Raw genomic sequence first — 20,110 nt, 5'->3', positions numbered from 1 at the left:
CTGCATGTGTGAAAGGGGTCTTAGTATTGCAAGGTATCTCTTTCCTTCTTTTTTTCTGGCATTGCCTGCATAGAATAAAAATAATAGCAAAAAATATAAAGCAATTATAGATAGCAGGAGTTTGCTTTACCAACATGTTTGTTGCATGATTGCCAAATATTTGGACTTTTCTGGGAAATCTTTTGCAATATTTACTGATATTATATTTCTAGGGTCTAGGGTCCATTGGCCTGGAGGAGGAGCGTGGCATTACACAAGGTGAAACTGTGAAAACAGATGACTTGTTTGGAAGAAAGGTGAAAATAGGAAGAAGCTGAAGGAGAAGAGCCATACTTGTTTATCCACAGACCAAGGAATAGAGGTAAGGTAAGTAATGCTTCATCTTAAGGCTATGTTCACATCTTGGCGTTGCTATTTACAGGTGTTTTTTAGGCATTTTTTCAGGCATTTTACAGGCGTTTTTAGGTTGACAAGTGACGAATGGAAAAAAAAATAAAAATGCCTGTAATCTGCCCAAAAAAAAGCTTGTGTACTTTTTTGAGCGTTGGGCGTTTTGCTTAAAAAGTCAGATGGGAACGGGGGCTATTGGAATGAATAGGATTTGTCTTGTTGGGCATTTTTTGAGCTGATCCTAGAGCAGAAAAACACAACAAAAACGCCCCAAAACGCCTACATGTGAACTTAGCCTTAAAGGAACAGTAATATGTTCTCAGATACTTTGGTCTCAGATTAACACTAGCAGACATATTTATAAATCAGTGAATGTAATATTTACCAAATAATCACTGGTGATAATTCATTCACTTTCATTTAAAACACATGCAGCAGCTGCAGTGAATTATTGTTGAATATCACATTCACTACTTTTTAAACATAACATTTAAATTACATTTATTTTCTTACTGTAAATAACCACAAGAACATTTTTGTTTACATTTTTGGCAAACCTTACTACCCTAATGTAGTGTAGCACCCCCAGTGTTACTAAGTGTAAGGAAATTTAGTTTGTCCGGCAGAGGAGCAGGGGTTAATTTGTGTTTTGACTGTGCAGTGCTTCAAGGGCTGTGGTTCTGTTACTTCCGCCTGTTCTCTGGAATTCTGTGGATAGTTCTAAAACCTAGTGAGTAGAGGAGTAAAGACTGCAGCCTAAATATTTATGGAGTTCCCACCAATCCCTGTGAAGGCAAGGCTCAGTAGGTGGAGGAATAACCTATAAATACTCAGAAGCCCGGCAGTCAGGGGAGCAGAGTCTAGGGTCCATTTCACTGGAGGGGATCCTTGTGCTGGGGCGCTCTGCCCCTGGATAGAAGGAATGCTAGGAGAGAGAGAGACTGAGATGAAGAGAGCAGGAGAAGCTGGAAGCCTCACACCCTTTATCAACCTTGGCTAGGCTTAGCTGAGACATCCTGAAATCAAGACCCAGCCTGTATTGTAGTGTGTCCATAAAGCAGTGTCTTGGATTCCAGAAACCATCTAAAGTAACTGACTGAGTAATTTTCATTTCACTTACCCAAAGCCTGTACAGAGAAGAAAGTAAGATGCAATACTTTACATGTTTGGGACCAAAGGACAGCTTAGAGCCAGCTCAAACAGCCAGAAGCACCTCCCTATCTCTAGTTTGGGGCAGTGGTATCCAGGTGCTTTGGTATTCTTGCCCAGAGCATCACCTGCATCTTCCATTTCTGAACGTTTTGTGGTCATTGCAGCTGCACCATCACTCCCACAGGTGGGCACCACTTTTGAAGCCAGTTCTTAGCAGCCAGAGACATTAGCAAGTCCTCAAGTGTTTGTTTAAAGTTCTTTAGTTCTGGGCATTCCATGCATCTCTATTCCCTATCAAATTTTACCCCTTAACCACTTCGGACCGGAAGGTATTCCCCCTTAATGACCAAACCATTTTTTGCGACTCAGCACTGCATTACTTTAACAGACAATTGCGCGGTCGTATGATGCTGTAGCCAAATAACATGAATGTCCTTTTTTCCCACAAATAGAGCTTTCTCTTTGTAATATTTGATCACCTGTGCGATTTTTATTTTTTGCGCTGTAAACCAAAAAAGAGCGACAATTCTGAAAAAAAAAAAACCCCCAATAATTTTCACATTCTGCTAGCAGAACGAAAAAAAATATTGTTTTTTTTTTTTCAAAATCGACTGTCTTTTTTTGCTTATAGAACAAAAAAAAATGCAAAGGTGATCAAAAACCACCAAAATAAAGCTCTATTTGTGGGCAAAAAAGAACATCAATTTCATTTGGGTACAGCGTCATACGGACGTGCAATTGTCAGTTAACTTAATGAAGTGTCGTATCGTAAAAAATGGCCTGGTCATGAAGGGGGTAAACCTTCCTAGGTTGAAGTGGTTAAATGTCCAATCATATGCAGATGCTTTACAAAAAAACTATCAGCGCAAACCTATTATATGTGATAAAATAACTCAACACCAATTCACTGTGCATAAATCAGGTGTGTGAACTTATAAATCAATAGTGGTGTCCGGCAGCATGCACCAATCGTGTTTCACAATTCACAATAAACTATAAATCATACAAAAATGTGATGCGCCAGAAATATAAAATCAAAAAGTGATGACAATAAATCATATCCAGTTCATAAGGCACATAGCAATGTGTGTGCTTCCAATAAAATGATATAAAGAGTGTCCCGTGTTCAGATGAAGAAAATCCAGTGATGAAAACAACTTGTAATCACCAATATAGTGAATCCCTCCACCAGGTGAATCAGCCTCTCACCTTTCTGAAGGACCCAAACGGGCCAGCAATCACATGTATCATTGATCAGACTTCCAGGAAAGAGCCACACTATATTGCACCTCGAGGGATCCCGGGACATATAGAAAACAGATGAAGAAATCTAGTGCTCTCCGCTTACTAATGAGGGTATGCTTTATTAGAGAAAGACAGATCAACTCACATTTGTCGGGCACTCAGCTGTGCCTGCTGTATAATCGATGTCAGCGATCTGTTACCAGAGAGAGACTCTGCGTCGGCCACGCACGCTCCGCCCCCCTATACGCGTTACGTCGAGCGTAATGCTCCTTTGACTTCCTCGGTAGGGGTGGCTAGTGCGTGCCAAGCCTCACTTTAAATACATCAACTCTCAGGTGGATTGGCCAGCAGATCTCAGTCCCTCCCCCCGCTCATAGCTCAGTACAGGACACTGGAACCTCCGAACCAGGCATGTTTACGGCGGTGTCACTGGCTCATATCGCTAATGGGGCAATTTTATTGTATGGGCATTGATCAGATTACTATTGCACATTTGCGGAGATCGCGTGGTGGCGCAGACATCTCTCTGGTTTACATTAAAACAGCTAAGACACATAATCACAAAATCTCATACCATAATTATCACATATTAAAAATACATCAATAAGCTAAAATCTGGAATAATAAATGTTGGCTATTAAAATTTATAAAAAAAAAAAAAAAAATTTAAAAATATATTATAAAAAAAAAAAAAAAAATAAAAAAAATAAAAAAATGTTTTAGTCTCAGATAAAAACATATAATGCATGATGGGGTGTTATTTATTACTAATGAAACAATTTAGATCGAAATCCTTATTTAAACCTCTGGGTGCCAACACCTTGGCCTCGTAGACCCAAAAGGATTCCCTTCTACTTAGCTGGCGAATATAGTTGCCTCCTCGCCAGTGTGGTTGGACATGTTCAATTCCCCAGAATTTCAGGGAGTGAGGTTTCTTATCATGAAATATTTTAAAGTGCTTGGATACGTTGTGTGAAACCTCCCCCTTCTTTATGTTAGAGATATGTTCCCCTATCCTCACATTTAGGGCTCTGGAGGTGCGTCCTACGTACTGGAGTCCGCACCCACATTCCATCATGTAAACAACCCCAATTGTGGTACATGTTATTAGGTCTTTGATCTGGTATTCTTTACCTGTGCTATTGCATATAAAAGTTTTCTTCTTTTTGGTGTTCTTTTTAGTCTGCTGGCAAACACCACATCTGCCGCACGCATGGAATCCAGACAAGAACTGAAAAATAGTATTTTTCTTGGGTCTAGGGGGATCTATCACTCCCGGGGCCAGCCTGTCCTTCAAAATAGGGGCTCTCCTATATATGAAGCCAGGTCTCTCCGGGAGGTGGGGTCCTAAAATTCCATCTTGTTTAAGCACCCCCCAGTGCTTTCTTACAATACGTTCAACCTGTTTATGCTGAACGTTGTAATCCAGCACTAGTTTAAAGTTGTTGTTGTTTATATTATCATCCCTGGATGTAACAGCCTTGTTGGCTAAAAGTTCTGTTCTGCTCAGATTGGATACTTGTTGTAAATCAGAAGACACTTTTTTCATATCGTACCCTTTCGTTTTGAACCTGTCTACCAGTATTTGGGACTGTGCTTTGAAATCTTCCTCCTTAGAGCAGTTCCTCTTGATACGGATCAGTTGACCCCTCGGAATGTTAAAAAGCCAATTCCTGTGGTGGCAGCTGTCCATAGACAAATACGAGTTACGGTCAGTAGGTTTAAAAAAATTTTTAGTGTGTAACTGGCCGTCTAGAACAAAAATCTCTAAATCGAGGAACTGTATCTTTTCTTTGCTCTCAGTCCATGATAAAACAATGTTCCTATTGTTAAAATTCATTCTAGCTTTAAAATCATTAAAAGAATTCAAATCTCCCTCCCATATCATGATCAGATCGTCTATAAATCTCTTGTAAAAGATCAGTTCTGGGGGTCTGTTGGATAAAACCTCTTCTGCTTCCCATTGGGCCATGAATAAATTGGCTACACTGGGGGCAAATCTAGCCCCCATAGCCACGCCTTTGGTTTGTAAGAAAAAGTCCCCTGAGTACCAAAAATAATTATGTTTTAAACAAAAATCCAAACTTTCTAACAGGAATTCTATGTGATCACCATCCAATCCCGACTCATCCAGGGCCCATGATGCGGCCCTCATGGCGGCATCATGCCCGATGATCGTGTATAGAGAACCTACATCTGCAGTCGCCAGAATGCAGTTCTCTGAGATAGGGAGGGATTGTAGGTCCTGAATGATATGTTTGGTATCTTTTGTATATGCTGGTGTCCGGGTAACCAATGGCTGCAAGTAAAAATCAATGTATTGGCCCAATCTGGAGCTCAGGGAGTCAATGCCGTTAATGATTGGTCTCCCAGGAGGTTTCTCCACAGACTTATGGATTTTGGGGAGAAAATATATAATAGGGGTTCGACAGGCCGTAGGGTTTAGATAAAGTGCTTCTTTTTTATTCAAAATGGCGTCCTCCAGCCCATTTTGAATTAGTACATCCAGTTCTTTTTTATATGCATTGAGTGGGTTACCCCTCAAACAACAATATGTATTCGGGTCTGAAAGTTGTCTTTCCATTTCATTATTATAATACTCTTTACTCATGACAACAATACCCCCCCCTTTATCCGCTGGTCTTATCACCAGCTGTTTATTAGCTTCCAGGCTAGTAATACCATTTTTGATCCATTGGGGGTCTTGAATTTTCCTAACTTTTAATTGCTCAATATCTTGTGACACCAGATTTTTAAAAACCTCCATATATTTGCTATCCTTATTTGGTGGATTGAACACAGATTTGTTTTTCAACATCGAGTGGTGTGTTCTCTCACTATTCGTGGGGCGATTGTCTGGTTTAGATAGGAAATACTTCTTCTGATTTAAACCCCTCATGTATTTCTGTAAGCTAACATATGTGTCGAATTTATTTAGGTTTTTCACTGGGGCATATTTTAACCCTTTATCTAAGACTTTCGTCTCCTCCTTGGTCAAAGGTATGCCACTGATGTTGAATATGCCTGCTCCTATTGGGTTTTGCTTTTTTTGGAGGCGTCGACCTGCTCGTCGTCCTCTTTGTCTTTTCTTTTTTCCCCAGATTGTTTTCCAATTGGACCCTTGTACCCCCACAGGGCACTGGGTTTCTCTAAAAAAACATCCGGGGGATTGTTGATTACGGCTGGCGGGTAGAGTGGGGTAAATCTATTCATGGTGGGGATATTATATGACGTAGATGGGCGAGGGGAGTCATATATTGACTCCTCCCTCCTGTCTTGTCGTTGATCATGTGTGCCCCTTGGTTCCTGGGGGTACCAATTCCCTTGTTCTGCCTGATAGGGACTATTCCTGTTCCCTTGTGTTGGGAAATACGGGCCATTACTGTTCCTGGGTGCCTGTTGATATGGGCCGCTATTTCCCTGTGTTTGATGATAAGGGCCACCATTGTTCCTCCCTTGACCTCTACCTCTTCCTCTTGGTCCACCTCTTCCTGCTCTCCTCCCCCTTCCATTACCTCTTTGTGGTGCATGGTAGGTGGGTGCAGGAGTGTTGTTAGATTCCCGCCTTGCAGGAGCAGGCGGCGCTCTGCTCCATACAGGGGGTGTCATATTAACTCTCTCCGGTGTACTATCACGGGATGGTAATATAGAGTTGCTCTGAAGATCTTTCTGCCACTTAAAGACTTCATTCCCTCTATAATCATTCATATCCCTAATGAACTTCTTTCTCTTTTTTTCCTGAGTTTCTTTATCTGTTTTTTCTAATTTTTTCTTTAGTTCTCCTGCTAGTTGGTTGAACTCAGGAGAATCTTTTAGTGACTCCAATTTCTTTTTGAGCTCAGCTATATGCGATTCGATTATCGCAAGTTTCCTGCGTTTGCGAATAAGCAGGAAGTTCATGAGGTCTTGTCCTTTAGAATTGAAAAAGATAAACCACTCATCTAATGACTCATCATCCTCAAGTCCGTCATTAGGGGGGACTTCCCACCTCAGACGTCTTGGGATGAGTTGGTGGGCTATATACTGCTCAAATGACACAATGTCCCACCAAGCCCTGGTTTTCTTTTCCATAAGGATACCTAATTTCTTAAAGGATTGTGTAATGTCCTCATATCTGCCTCTGTTTTTATCTCCTGAGAAGATGTCATCAATTATAATATTCCTATTGTCAAAATAATCAAATATATCCATGGTTGCTGCTAATAGGTGAGTGAAAGACACAATCAAATGAAATACAAAAAAACTATCAGCGCAAACCTATTATATGTGATAAAATAACTCAACACCAATTCACTGTGCATAAATCAGGTGTGTGAACTTATAAATCAATAGTGGTGTCCGGCAGCATGCACCAATCGTGTTTCACAAATCACAATAAACTATAAATCATACAAAAATGTGATGCGCCAGAAATATAAAATCAAAAAGTGATGACAATAAATCATATCCAGTTCATAAGGCACATAGCAATGTGTGTGCTTCCAATAAAATGATATAAAGAGTGTCCCGTGTTCAGATGAAGAAAATCCAGTGATGAAAACAACTTGTAATCACCAATATAGTGAATCCCTCCACCAGGTGAATCAGCCTCTCACCTTTCTGAAGGACCCAAACGGGCCAGCAATCACATGTATCATTGATCAGACTTCCAGGAAAGAGCCACACTATATTGCACCTCGAGGGATCCCGGGACATATAGAAAACAGATGAAGAAATCTAGTGCTCTCCGCTTACTAATGAGGGTATGCTTTATTAGAGAAAGACAGATCAACTCACATTTGTCGGGCACTCAGCTGTGCCTGCTGTATAATCGATGTCAGCGATCTGTTACCAGAGAGAGACTCTGCGTCGGCCACGCACGCTCCGCCCCCCTATACGCGTTACGTCGAGCGTAATGCTCCTTTGACTTCCTCGGTAGGGGTGGCTAGTGCGTGCCAAGCCTCACTTTAAATACATCAACTCTCAGGTGGATTGGCCAGCAGATCTCAGTCCCTCCCCCCGCTCATAGCTCAGTACAGGACACTGGAACCTCCGAACCAGGCATGTTTACGGCGGTGTCACTAGCTCATATCGCTAATGGGGCAATTTTATTGTATGGGCATTGATCAGATTACTATTGCACATTTGCGGAGATCGCGTGGTGGCGCAGACATCTCTCTGGTTTACATTAAAACAGCTAAGACACAAAATCACAAAATCTCATACCATAATTATCACATATTAAAAATACATCAATAAGCTAAAATCTGGAATAATAAATGTTGGCTATTAAAATTTATAAAAAAAAAAAAAAAAAAAAAAAAAAATTTAAAAATATATTATAAAAAAAAAAAAAAAAAAATAAAAAAAATAAAAAAATTTTTTAGTCTCAGATAAAAACATATAATGCATGATGGGGTGTTATTTATTACTAATGAAACAATTTAGATCGAAATCCTTATTTAAACCTCTGGGTGCCAACACCTTGGCCTCGTAGACCCAAAAGGATTCCCTTCTACTTAGCTGGCGAATATAGTTGCCTCCTCGCCAGTGTGGTTGGACATGTTCAATTCCCCAGAATTTCAGGGAGTGAGGTTTCTTATCATGAAATATTTTAAAGTGCTTGGATACGTTGTGTGAAACCTCCCCCTTCTTTATGTTAGAGATATGTTCCCCTATCCTCCAGAGCCCTAAATGTGAGGATAGGGGAACATATCTCTAACATAAAGAAGGGGGAGGTTTCACACAACGTATCCAAGCACTTTAAAATATTTCATGATAAGAAACCTCACTCCCTGAAATTCTGGGGAATTGAACATGTCCAACCACACTGGCGAGGAGGCAACTATATTCGCCAGCTAAGTAGAAGGGAATCCTTTTGTGTCTACGAACCAAGGTGTTGGCACCCAGAGGTTTAAATAAGGATTTCGATCTAAATTGTTTCATTAGTAATAAATAACACCCCATCATGCATTATATGTTTTTATCTGAGACTAAAACATTTTTTTATTTTTTTTATTTTTATTTTTTTTTTATAATATATTTTTAAAATTTTTTTTTTTTTTTTTTTATAAATTTTAATAGCCAACATTTATTATTCCAGATTTTAGCTTATTGATGTATTTTTAATATGTGATAATTATGGTATGAGATTTTGTGATTATGTGTCTTAGCTGTTTTAATGTAAACCAGAGAGATGTCTGCGCCACCACGCGATCTCCGCAAATGTGCAATAGTAATCTGATCAATGCCCATACAATAAAATTGCCCCATTAGTGATATGAGCCAGTGACACCGCCGTAAACATGCCTGGTTCGGAGGTTCCAGTGTCCTGTACTGAGCTATGAGCGGGGGGAGGGACTGAGATCTGCTGGCCAATCCACCTGAGAGTTGATGTATTTAAAGTGAGGCTTGGCACGCACTAGCCACCCCTACCGAGGAAGTCAAAGGAGCATTACGCTCGACGTAACGCGTATAGGGGGGCGGAGCGTGCGTGGCCGACGCAGAGTCTCTCTCTGGTAACAGATCGCTGACATCGATTATACAGCAGGCACAGCTGAGTGCCCGACAAATGTGAGTTGATCTGTCTTTCTCTAATAAAGCATACCCTCATTAGTAAGCGGAGAGCACTAGATTTCTTCATCTGTTTTCTATATGTCCCGGGATCCCTCGAGGTGCAATATAGTGTGGCTCTTTCCTGGAAGTCTGATCAATGATACATGTGATTGCTGGCCCGTTTGGGTCCTTCAGAAAGGTGAGAGGCTGATTCACCTGGTGGAGGGATTCACTATATTGGTGATTACAAGTTGTTTTCATCACTGGATTTTCTTCATCTGAACACGGGACACTCTTTATATCATTTTATTGGAAGCACACACATTGCTATGTGCCTTATGAACTGGATATGATTTATTGTCATCACTTTTTGATTTTATATTTCTGGCGCATCACATTTTTGTATGATTTATAGTTTATTGTGATTTGTGAAACACGATTGGTGCATGCTGCCGGACACCACTATTGATTTATAAGTTCACACACCTGATTTATGCACAGTGAATTGGTGTTGAGTTATTTTATCACATATAATAGGTTTGCGCTGATAGTTTTTTTGTATTTCATTTGATTGTGTCTTTCACTCACCTATTAGCAGCAACCATGGATATATTTGATTATTTTGACAATAGGAATATTATAATTGATGACATCTTCTCAGGAGATAAAAACAGAGGCAGATATGAGGACATTACACAATCCTTTAAGAAATTAGGTATCCTTATGGAAAAGAAAACCAGGGCTTGGTGGGACATTGTGTCATTTGAGCAGTATATAGCCCACCAACTCATCCCAAGACGTCTGAGGTGGGAAGTCCCCCCTAATGACGGACTTGAGGATGATGAGTCATTAGATGAGTGGTTTATCTTTTTCAATTCTAAAGGACAAGACCTCATGAACTTCCTGCTTATTCGCAAACGCAGGAAACTTGCGATAATCGAATCACATATAGCTGAGCTCAAAAAGAAATTGGAGTCACTAAAAGATTCTCCTGAGTTCAACCAACTAGCAGGAGAACTAAAGAAAAAATTAGAAAAAACAGATAAAGAAACTCAGGAAAAAAAGAGAAAGAAGTTCATTAGGGATATGAATGATTATAGAGGGAATGAAGTCTTTAAGTGGCAGAAAGATCTTCAGAGCAACTCTATATTACCATCCCGTGATAGTACACCGGAGAGAGTTAATATGACACCCCCTGTATGGAGCAGAGCGCCGCCTGCTCCTGCAAGGCGGGAATCTAACAACACTCCTGCACCCACCTACCATGCACCACAAAGAGGTAATGGAAGGGGGAGGAGAGCAGGAAGAGGTGGACCAAGAGGAAGAGGTAGAGGTCATGGGAGGAACAATGGTGGCCCTTATCATCAAACACAGGGAAATAGCGGCCCATATCAACAGGCACCCAGGAACAGTAATGGCCCGTATTTCCCAACATAAGGGAACAGGAATAGTCCCTATCAGGCAGAACAAGGGAATTGGTACCCCCAGGAACCAAGGGGCACACATGATCAACGACAAGACAGGAGGGAGGAGTCAATATATGACTCCCCTCGCCCATCTACGTCATATAATATCCCCACCATGAATAGATTTACCCCACTCTACCCGCCAGCCGTAATCAACAATCCCCCGGATGTTTTTTTAGAGAAACCCGGTGCCCTGTGGGGGTACAAGGGTCCAATTGGAAAACAATCTGGGGAAAAAAGAAAAGACAAAGAGGACGACGAGCAGGTCGACGCCTCCAAAAAAAGCAAAACCCAATAGGAGCAGGCATATTCAACATCAGTGGCATACCATTGACCAAGGAGGAGACGAAAGTCTTAGATAAAGGGTTAAAATATGCCCCAGTGAAAAACCTAAATAAATTCGACACATATGTTAGCTTACAGAAATACATGAGGGGTTTAAATCAGAAGAAGTATTTCCTATCTAAACCAGACAATCGCCCCACGAATAGTGAGAGAACACACCACTCGATGTTGAAAAACAAATCTGTGTTCAATCCACCAAATAAGGATAGCAAATATATGGAGGTTTTCAAAAATCTGGTGTCACAAGATATTGAGCAATTAAAAGTTAGGAAAATTCAAGACCCCCAATGGATCAAAAATGGTATTACTAGCCTGGAAGCTAATAAACAGCTGGTGATAAGACCAGCGGATAAAGGGGGGGGTATTGTTGTCATGAGTAAAGAGTATTATAATAATGAAATGGAAAGACAACTTTCAGACCCGAATACATATTGTTGTTTGAGGGGTAACCCACTCAATGCATATAAAAAAGAACTGGATGTACTAATTCAAAATGGGCTGGAGGACGCCATTTTGAATAAAAAAGAAGCACTTTATCTAAACCCTACGGCCTGTCGAACCCCTATTATATATTTTCTCCCCAAAATCCATAAGTCTGTGGAGAAACCTCCTGGGAGACCAATCATTAACGGCATTGACTCCCTGAGCTCCAGATTGGGCCAATACATTGATTTTTACTTGCAGCCATTGGTTACCCGGACACCAGCATATACAAAAGATACCAAACATATCATTCAGGACCTACAATCCCTCCCTATCTCAGAGAACTGCATTCTGGCGACTGCAGATGTAGGTTCTCTATACACGATCATCGGGCATGATGCCGCCATGAGGGCCGCATCATGGGCCCTGGATGAGTCGGGATTGGATGGTGATCACATAGAATTCCTGTTAGAAAGTTTGGATTTTTGTTTAAAACATAATTATTTTTGGTACTCAGGGGACTTTTTCTTACAAACCAAAGGCGTGGCTATGGGGGCTAGATTTGCCCCCAGTGTAGCCAATTTATTCATGGCCCAATGGGAAGCAGAAGAGGTTTTATCCAACAGACCCCCAGAACTGATCTTTTACAAGAGATTTATAGACGATCTGATCATGATATGGGAGGGAGATTTGAATTCTTTTAATGATTTTAAAGCTAGAATGAATTTTAACAATAGGAACATTGTTTTATCATGGACTGAGAGCAAAGAAAAGATACAGTTCCTCGATTTAGAGATTTTTGTTCTAGACGGCCAGTTACACACTAAAAATTTTTTTAAACCTACTGACCGTAACTCGTATTTGTCTATGGACAGCTGCCACCACAGGAATTGGCTTTTTAACCACTTAAGCCCCGGAAGATTTTACCCCCTTCCTGACCAGGGGGTATTTTGCGATTCGGCACTGCGTGACTTTAACGGACAATTGCGCGGTCGTGCGACGCTGTACCTTAACGAATTTGACGTCCTTTTTTCCCCACAAACAGAGCTTTCTTTTGGTGGTATTTGATCACCTGTGCGATTTTTTGATCACGCGCTATAAACAAAAAAAGAGCGTCAATTTTGCAAAAATAACAATATTTTTCACATTTTTTTATATGAAATTCCCCCCCAAAAAAAAGTAAAAATCAAAATTTTTTAAAATTTTCGGCCAATTTGTTTTATGCTACATATGTTTGGTAAAAAAAATCGCAAAAAGCGTATTTTGATTGGTTTGCGCAAAAGTTATCGCATTTACTAACAAAGGGAAAGATTTTTGTCATTTCTGTTGTTTTTTTTTTTAACGCGTAATGGCGGCGATCTGCGATTTTTTTTGCGGTACTGCGACATTGGGGCGGACAGATCGGACCCTTGACTGACATTTGTGACACATTTGGGGTTACCAGTGACATTTCTACAGTAATCAGTGCTATACATATGCACTGTTACTGTAAAAATACACTGGTTGTGAAGGGGTTAACTTTATTTGGGAGGGAGGGGCTGTGTGTATCCCTAGGGGCGTGCTTTCTACTGTGATTGGCTGTGGCTTGAGCTGTAAGGACACTGATCAACGGATCTACATACTAGATCCGTTTGATCAGTGTCTCTACAGCGAGGAGAATGACAGGTGGCTTGTTTACACAAGCTGCCTGACATTCTCCCTCTCCCCCACCGATCGCCGAGTGACCGGCGGACATCGGGTCCGCTGGTCACACGCGCGGGGGGTCCGTGACCACGCGGGAGCGGGAGCGCGCCTCCGGGGGCGCGCGCTCGCTCCCTAGACCCTCACAAGCTAGTGACGTAGCCCTACGTCACTTTGCCTGTGAGGGGCTGACTGCCGACGTAGATCGGCGTTAGGCAGTCGGCAAGTGGTTAACATTCCGAGGGGTCAACTGATCCGTATCAAGAGGAACTGCTCTAAGGAGGAAGATTTCAAAGCACAGTCCCAAATACTGGTAGACAGGTTCAAAACGAAAGGGTACGATATGAAAAAAGTGTCTTCTGATTTACAACAAGTATCCAATCTGAGCAGAACAGAACTTTTAGCCAACAAGGCTGTTACATCCAGGGATGATAATATAAACAACAACAACTTTAAACTAGTGCTGGATTACAACGTTCAGCATAAACAGGTTGAACGTATTGTAAGAAAGCACTGGGGGGTGCTTAAACAAGATGGAATTTTAGGACCCCACCTCCCGGAGAGACCTGGCTTCATATATAGGAGAGCCCCTATTTTGAAGGACAGGCTGGCCCCGGGAGTGATAGATCCCCCTAGACCCAAGAAAAATACTATTTTTCAGTTCTTGTCTGGATTCCATGCGTGCGGCAGATGTGGTGTTTGCCAGCAGACTAAAAAGAACACCAAAAAGAAGAAAACTTTTATATGCAATAGCACAGGTAAAGAATACCAGATCAAAGACCTAATAACATGTACCACAATTGGGGTTGTTTACATGATGGAATGTGGGTGCGGACTCCAGTACGTAGGACGCACCTCCAGAGCCCTAAATGTGAGGATAGGGGAACATATCTCTAACATAAAGAAGGGGGAGGTTTCACACAACGTATCCAAGCACTTTAAAATATTTCATGATAAGAAACCTCACTCCCTGAAATTCTGGGGAATTGAACATGTCCAACCACACTGGCGAGGAGGCAACTATATTCGCCAGCTAAGTAGAAGGGAATCCTTTTGGGTCTACGAGGCCAAGGTGTTGGCACCCAGAGGTTTAAATAAGGATTTCGATCTAAATTGTTTCATTAGTAATAAATAACACCCCATCATGCATTATATGTTTTTATCTGAGACTAAAACATTTTTTTATTTTTTTTTTTATTTTTTTTTTTTTTATAATATATTTTTAATTTTTTTTTTTTTTTTTATAAATTTTAATAGCCAACATTTATTATTCCAGATTTTAGCTTATTGATGTATTTTTAATATGTGATAATTATGGTATGAGATTTTGTGATTATGTGTCTTAGCTGTTTTAATGTAAACCAGAGAGATGTCTGCGCCACCACGCGATCTCCGCAAATGTGCAATAGTAATCTGATCAATGCCCATACAATAAAATTGCCCCATTAGCGATATGAGCCAGTGACACCGCCGTAAACATGCCTGGTTCGGAGGTTCCAGTGTCCTGTACTGAGCTATGAGCGGGGGGAGGGACTGAGATCTGCTGGCCAATCCACCTGAGAGTTGATGTATTTAAAGTGAGGCTTGGCACGCACTAGCCACCCCTACCGAGGAAGTCAAAGGAGCATTACGCTCGACGTAACGCGTATAGGGGGGCGGAGCGTGCGTGGCCGACGCAGAGTCTCTCTCTGGTAACAGATCGCTGACATCGATTATACAGCAGGCACAGCTGAGTGCCCGACAAATGTGAGTTGATCTGTCTTTCTCTAATAAAGCATACCCTCATTAGTAAGCGGAGAGCACTAGATTTCTTCATCTGTTTTCTATATGTCCCGGGATCCCTCGAGGTGCAATATAGTGTGGCTCTTTCCTGGAAGTCTGATCAATGATACATGTGATTGCTGGCCCGTTTGGGTCCTTCAGAAAGGTGAGAGGCTAATTCACCTGGTGGAGGGATTCACTATATTGGTGATTACAAGTTGTTTTCATCACTGGATTTTCTTCATCTGAACACGGGACACTCTTTATATCATTTTATTGGAAGCACACACATTGCTATGTGCCTTATGAACTGGATATGATTTATTGTCATCACTTTTTGATTTTATATTTCTGGCGCATCACATTTTTGTATGAGATATGCAGATGCTTTTCACATGATTTTTGAGTAAAGAATCTTAATTTCTTTACTAAATAGGCCTAAGGCCCCTTTCACACGGGCGATCCGATGCGCCTGTCAGTTTTTCAGACGGACCTGATCAGATGCTCCATGCATCCCTATGGAGCAGCGGATGTCAGCAGAGACATCTCTGCTGACACCCGCTGCTATCCTAATCCGATCCTGTCCGTGAAATCTGGACGGATGGAAACCCTATTTTCCATCCGTCTGGAGGTTGGGATCAGATGGGATCAGATGAGAATGGACAGGCGGTCCGTTCTCATCCGATCTCCCCATAGAGGACAGCGGGGATCTGACAGCTCCGTCTCCGCACAGAGAGCGGAAACAGAGCTGTCATCCGCCTGCTCAGCGGGGATCGGCGGATCGATCCCCCGCTGAGCAGAGAACGGACCTTGTCGGACGGCGCATCATGTAAAGGGACACTTATTGTGTTCCCATTATAAAATTGTAAAGTGAGTTGACTGAGTTCCTAGGGTAATGTTTTTCTGTCAACGTCCTAATTAATGGAAGATTGTGCCTCTCCTTCACATCGTTACCTGAGAACAGAAGTTCAGTCCAGAACACCTTTTTGTATATGCGGTCTGACCAATCCCTAAAATTAAAGCAAAAAATCAGTCATTTTTTTTTCTACTTGCGTTTTACAAACAAGTTTAGTGTGCTGCATCTAGGGAGAAGTATCATCATCATAGGGCAGGGCAGGTGTGGACTACATAACACTCCCTCAATAGATGACCTATACAAGACTTTATATCTTTTTCTTAAAGTGCTAAATTTAATTATTTTTTAAACGTATATTTCTTTATACATCTTTTTTTGGTTTTATTTAAACGATTTAGATCCATATTAATAGGGATAGACTTATACTGTATATGCCACCTGTTGAGGGGTTGATATTATGGCAGGTTTCACGCTATATATATATATTTTACTTTGGTCACTAAATTAGTGTACATACAAACAAAAATCCTACACCAAGTTGCGCATAGAGTGATACAAATAAATAGATATTTACATGTTTATGCTTCCGTAAACATTATATAACATAAAATTAATTTTGTGAAGAAAATATAAAAAAAAAGAAAACAAAGTGAAAATATAAATATATTGTCCCACAATATGCTAAAAGCAATCGTGCTCATTTTTATATAAGTTGCAGAAGTACAGTGCCTTGCGAAAGTATTCGGCCCCCTTGAACTTTGCGACCTTTTGCCACATTTCAGGCTTCAAACATAAAGATATAAAACTGTAATTTTTGGTGAAGAATCAACAACAAGTGGGACACAATCATGAAGTAGAACGAAATTTATTGGATATTTCAAACTTTGTTAACAAATAAAAAACTGAAAAATTGGGCGTGCAAAACTATTCAGCCCCTTTACTTTCAGTACAGCAAACTCTCTGCAGAAGTTCAGCGAGGCCCCGTTCACACACAAGCGACGCTACTTCCCGGGGCGACCTCGGAGCGGCCGGCACGGACTTCATAACATTGAAGTCTATGGCGGTCGCCTCCAGGTCGCCCCAAAGAAGCTCCGGACCCTTTTTCTAAGTCGGAGCGACTTGTGTCGCTCCTATTAGAACGGGTCCGCAGCTTCCCTATGGAAGGCAACCTACGGCGACCTGTGAGGCGACCAGGTCGCCTCACAAGTCGCCTTAGTGTGAACGGGGACTGAGGATCTCTGAATGATCCAATGTTGACCTAAATGACTAATGATGATAAATAGAATCCACCTGTGTGTAATCAAATCTCCGTATAAATGCACCTGCACTGTGATAGTCTCAGAGGTCTGTTTAAAGTGCAGAGAGCATCATGAAGAACAAGGAACACACCAGGCAGGTCCGAGATACTGTTGTGGAGAAGTTTAAAGCCGGATTTGGATACAAAACGATTTCCCAAGCTTTAACCACTTAACGACCAGCCACGTAGATCTACGTCGGCTGACTTTGAGTGGTTATACCGGGATGATGCCTCTAGCTAGAGGCATCATCCCGGTACCGTTGTTTGAAGCCGACGGTCGGCTTTCCGTCGGTAACGATCGATGCGGCTCGGGAGCCGCTCGATCGTTACCCGGGGGGGCGGGAGGGGGCGTCCCCCCCCTCCCGCCGCCTTCCGCGGCTTTGCTCGGGGCTCCCGTCCCACCGGGAGCCCCGAGCACCCAGCCGGCGCGTCCACCGGCTGGATGGAGTCCCGATGAATGCCGGAAATGGCATCGATCGGGTCTCCGATGACGTAACCCGGAGGCGGCGTCCATGACGTCACTTCCGGGTTACTGTGCTGCAAAAGGCGGCAGATTTGAATTTGCTGTATGCAAAAATGCCGTTTTCAGCGTTTTGCATACAGGGAAGTGTAGTGGAGGGGTCTAGGGTCTTTTAGACCCTCGATCCCTCCATAAAGTGTACCTGTCACGACATATTGCTGTCACAAGGGATGTTTACATTGCTTGTGACAGCAATAAAAGTGATCAACACATGTGAGGTATCGCCGCGATCGCCAGAGCGTGGGAAATAATTAAAAAAAAAGAGCTACACTCTAACTCTAAACTGGTAACCGTTAAATAAATTTAAAGCGTCGCAGATTGAGATCTCTATTGACCGTAGTTTGTCGCCATCCCACGGGGGGGGGGGGGCGCAATTTTAAACCGTAACATGTTTGGTATCTATTTACTCGGCGTGACATCATCTTTCACAATATACAAAAAAAATGGGCTAACTTTACTGTTTAGTATTTCTTAAATGCAGTGAAATGTAATTTTTCAAATTTTTTCCCAAAAAATGGCGTTTTAAAGACCGCTGCGCAAATACCGCGTGACAAAAAATTTTGCAATGACCGACATTTTATTCTCCAGAGTCTTTGCTAAAATATATATATATATAATGTTTGGGGGTTCTAAGTAGTTTTCTAGGAAAAAATACTGGTTTTAACTTGTGAACAAAAAGTGTCCGAAATAGGGCTGGGGGTAAAGTGGTTAAACATCCCAAGGAGCACTGTGCAAGCGATAATATTGAAATGGAAGGAGTATCAGACCACTGCAAATCTACGAAGACCTGGCCATCCCTCTAAACTTTCAGCTCATACAAGGAGAAGACTGATCAGAGATGCAGCCAAGAGGCCCATGATCACTCTGGATGAACTGCAGAGATCTACAGCTGAGGTGGGAGACTCTGTCCATAGGACAACAATCAGTCGTATACTGCACAAATCTGGCCTTTATGGAAGAGTGGCAAGAAGAAAGCTATTTCTTAAAGATATCCATAAAAAGTGTCGTTTAAAGTTTGCCACAAGCCACCTGGGAGACACACCAAACATGAGGAAGAAGGTGCTCTGGTCAGATGAAACCAAAATCAAATTTTTTGGCAACAATGCAAAATGTTTTGTTTGGCGTAAAAGCAGCACAGCTCATCACCCTGAACACACCATCCCCATTGTCAAACATGGTGGTGGCAGCATCATGGTTTGGGCCTGCTTTTCTTCAGCAGGGACAGGGAAGATGGTTAAAATTGATGGGAAGATGGATGGAGCCAAATACAGGACCATTCTGGAAGAAAACCTGATGGAGTCTTCAAAAGACCTGAGACTGGGATGGAGATTTGTCTTCCAACAAGACAATGATCCAAAACATAAAGCAAAATCTACAATGGAATGGTTCACAAATAAACATATCCAGGTGTTAGAATGGCCAAGTCAAAGTCCAGACCTGAATCCAATCGAGAATCTGTGGAAATAACTGAAAACTGCTGTTCACAAACGCTCTCCATCCAACCTCACTGAGCTCGAGCTGTTTTGCAAGGAGGAATGGGCAAAAATTTCAGTCTCTCGATGTGCAAAACTGATAGAGACATACCCCAAGCGACTTACAGCTGTAATCGCAGCAAAAGGTGGCGCTACAAAGTATTAACTTAAGGGGGCTGAATAATTTTGCACGCCCAATTTTTCAATTTTTTATTTGTTAAAAAAGTTTTTAATATCCAATAAATTTCGTTCCACTTCATGATTGTGTCCCACTTGTTGTTGATTCTTCACAAAAAAATACAGTTTTATATCTTTATGTTTGAAGCCTGAAATGTGGCAAAAGGTCGCAAAGTTCAAGGGGGCCCTGTATAAGACCAATTGACACAATATTGGCACAACATTTATTTATTTATTTTAGGATTTATTCTGATTAGCATGAGGGATTAACACTATTTAAATTTATATTTTACTTTGGCCCTTTTTTTTTACTATTTAGTGCAGAGTAAGGGGGGGGGGGGGAGGTATGATCTATATAACACTTCCACTACTCCTCAACTTCATAACACAGGGAGGTGTTCTATAGGCCACATGGAAAACCCAGGCTGATATCATTGCCTGATTGAGGACTCCAGAGTGCACACGATACAGAACAGCACTGGATTTCCAATGGGAGCAAAATGGTATAACAACAGAACAGTTCTTATTTAAAGTCCCCACCAAATATTGGGGTAGCAAAGGAAATGATTGGGCATGCGAAAGCAAGATAAAAAAAAGACTATGTTGTAGCGAAGTACTAGACATCTGCCTAAGATGCAGTAAGAAAGACATAAATAAATGCAAATTAAAATATCTCCAATTAATTATCTAGCAGCAATTTTAACTCTTTACTCTTATATTTTAATCAGGAGGATGAAGCTACATATCCTGTTGCTGATGCTCATTATGGGGACTTTTGCACAGAATGGTATG

General features: G+C 41.5%; 1 protein-coding gene across 2 annotated transcripts in view; it reads left to right on the top strand.

Annotated features, from left to right (window-relative positions):
- Nucleotides 1-279: 279 nt before the first annotated feature.
- Nucleotides 280-20,110, top strand: part of LOC309543458 (C-reactive protein-like) — a 28,755-nt gene continuing 8,924 nt past the window's right edge. Inside the window, exons 1-2 of one of the 2 annotated variants that reach the window (XM_082242936.1) lie at nucleotides 280-361; nucleotides 20,047-20,105. In XM_082242936.1, the coding sequence (XP_082099062.1) occupies nucleotides 20,051-20,105 (55 nt within the window). In that variant the 5' untranslated portion in view covers nucleotides 280-361; nucleotides 20,047-20,050. Of the gene's footprint in view, nucleotides 367-20,046; nucleotides 20,106-20,110 lie in introns of both variants that reach the window. The other variant, XM_082242937.1, reaches the window with a different exon arrangement.

Source organism: Pelophylax lessonae, assembly GCF_965119305.1.
Source record: "Pelophylax lessonae genome assembly, chromosome: 13".
Lineage (NCBI taxonomy): Eukaryota > Metazoa > Chordata > Amphibia > Anura > Ranidae > Pelophylax > Pelophylax lessonae.
This window is presented reverse-complemented; position numbering and strand designations above follow the sequence as displayed.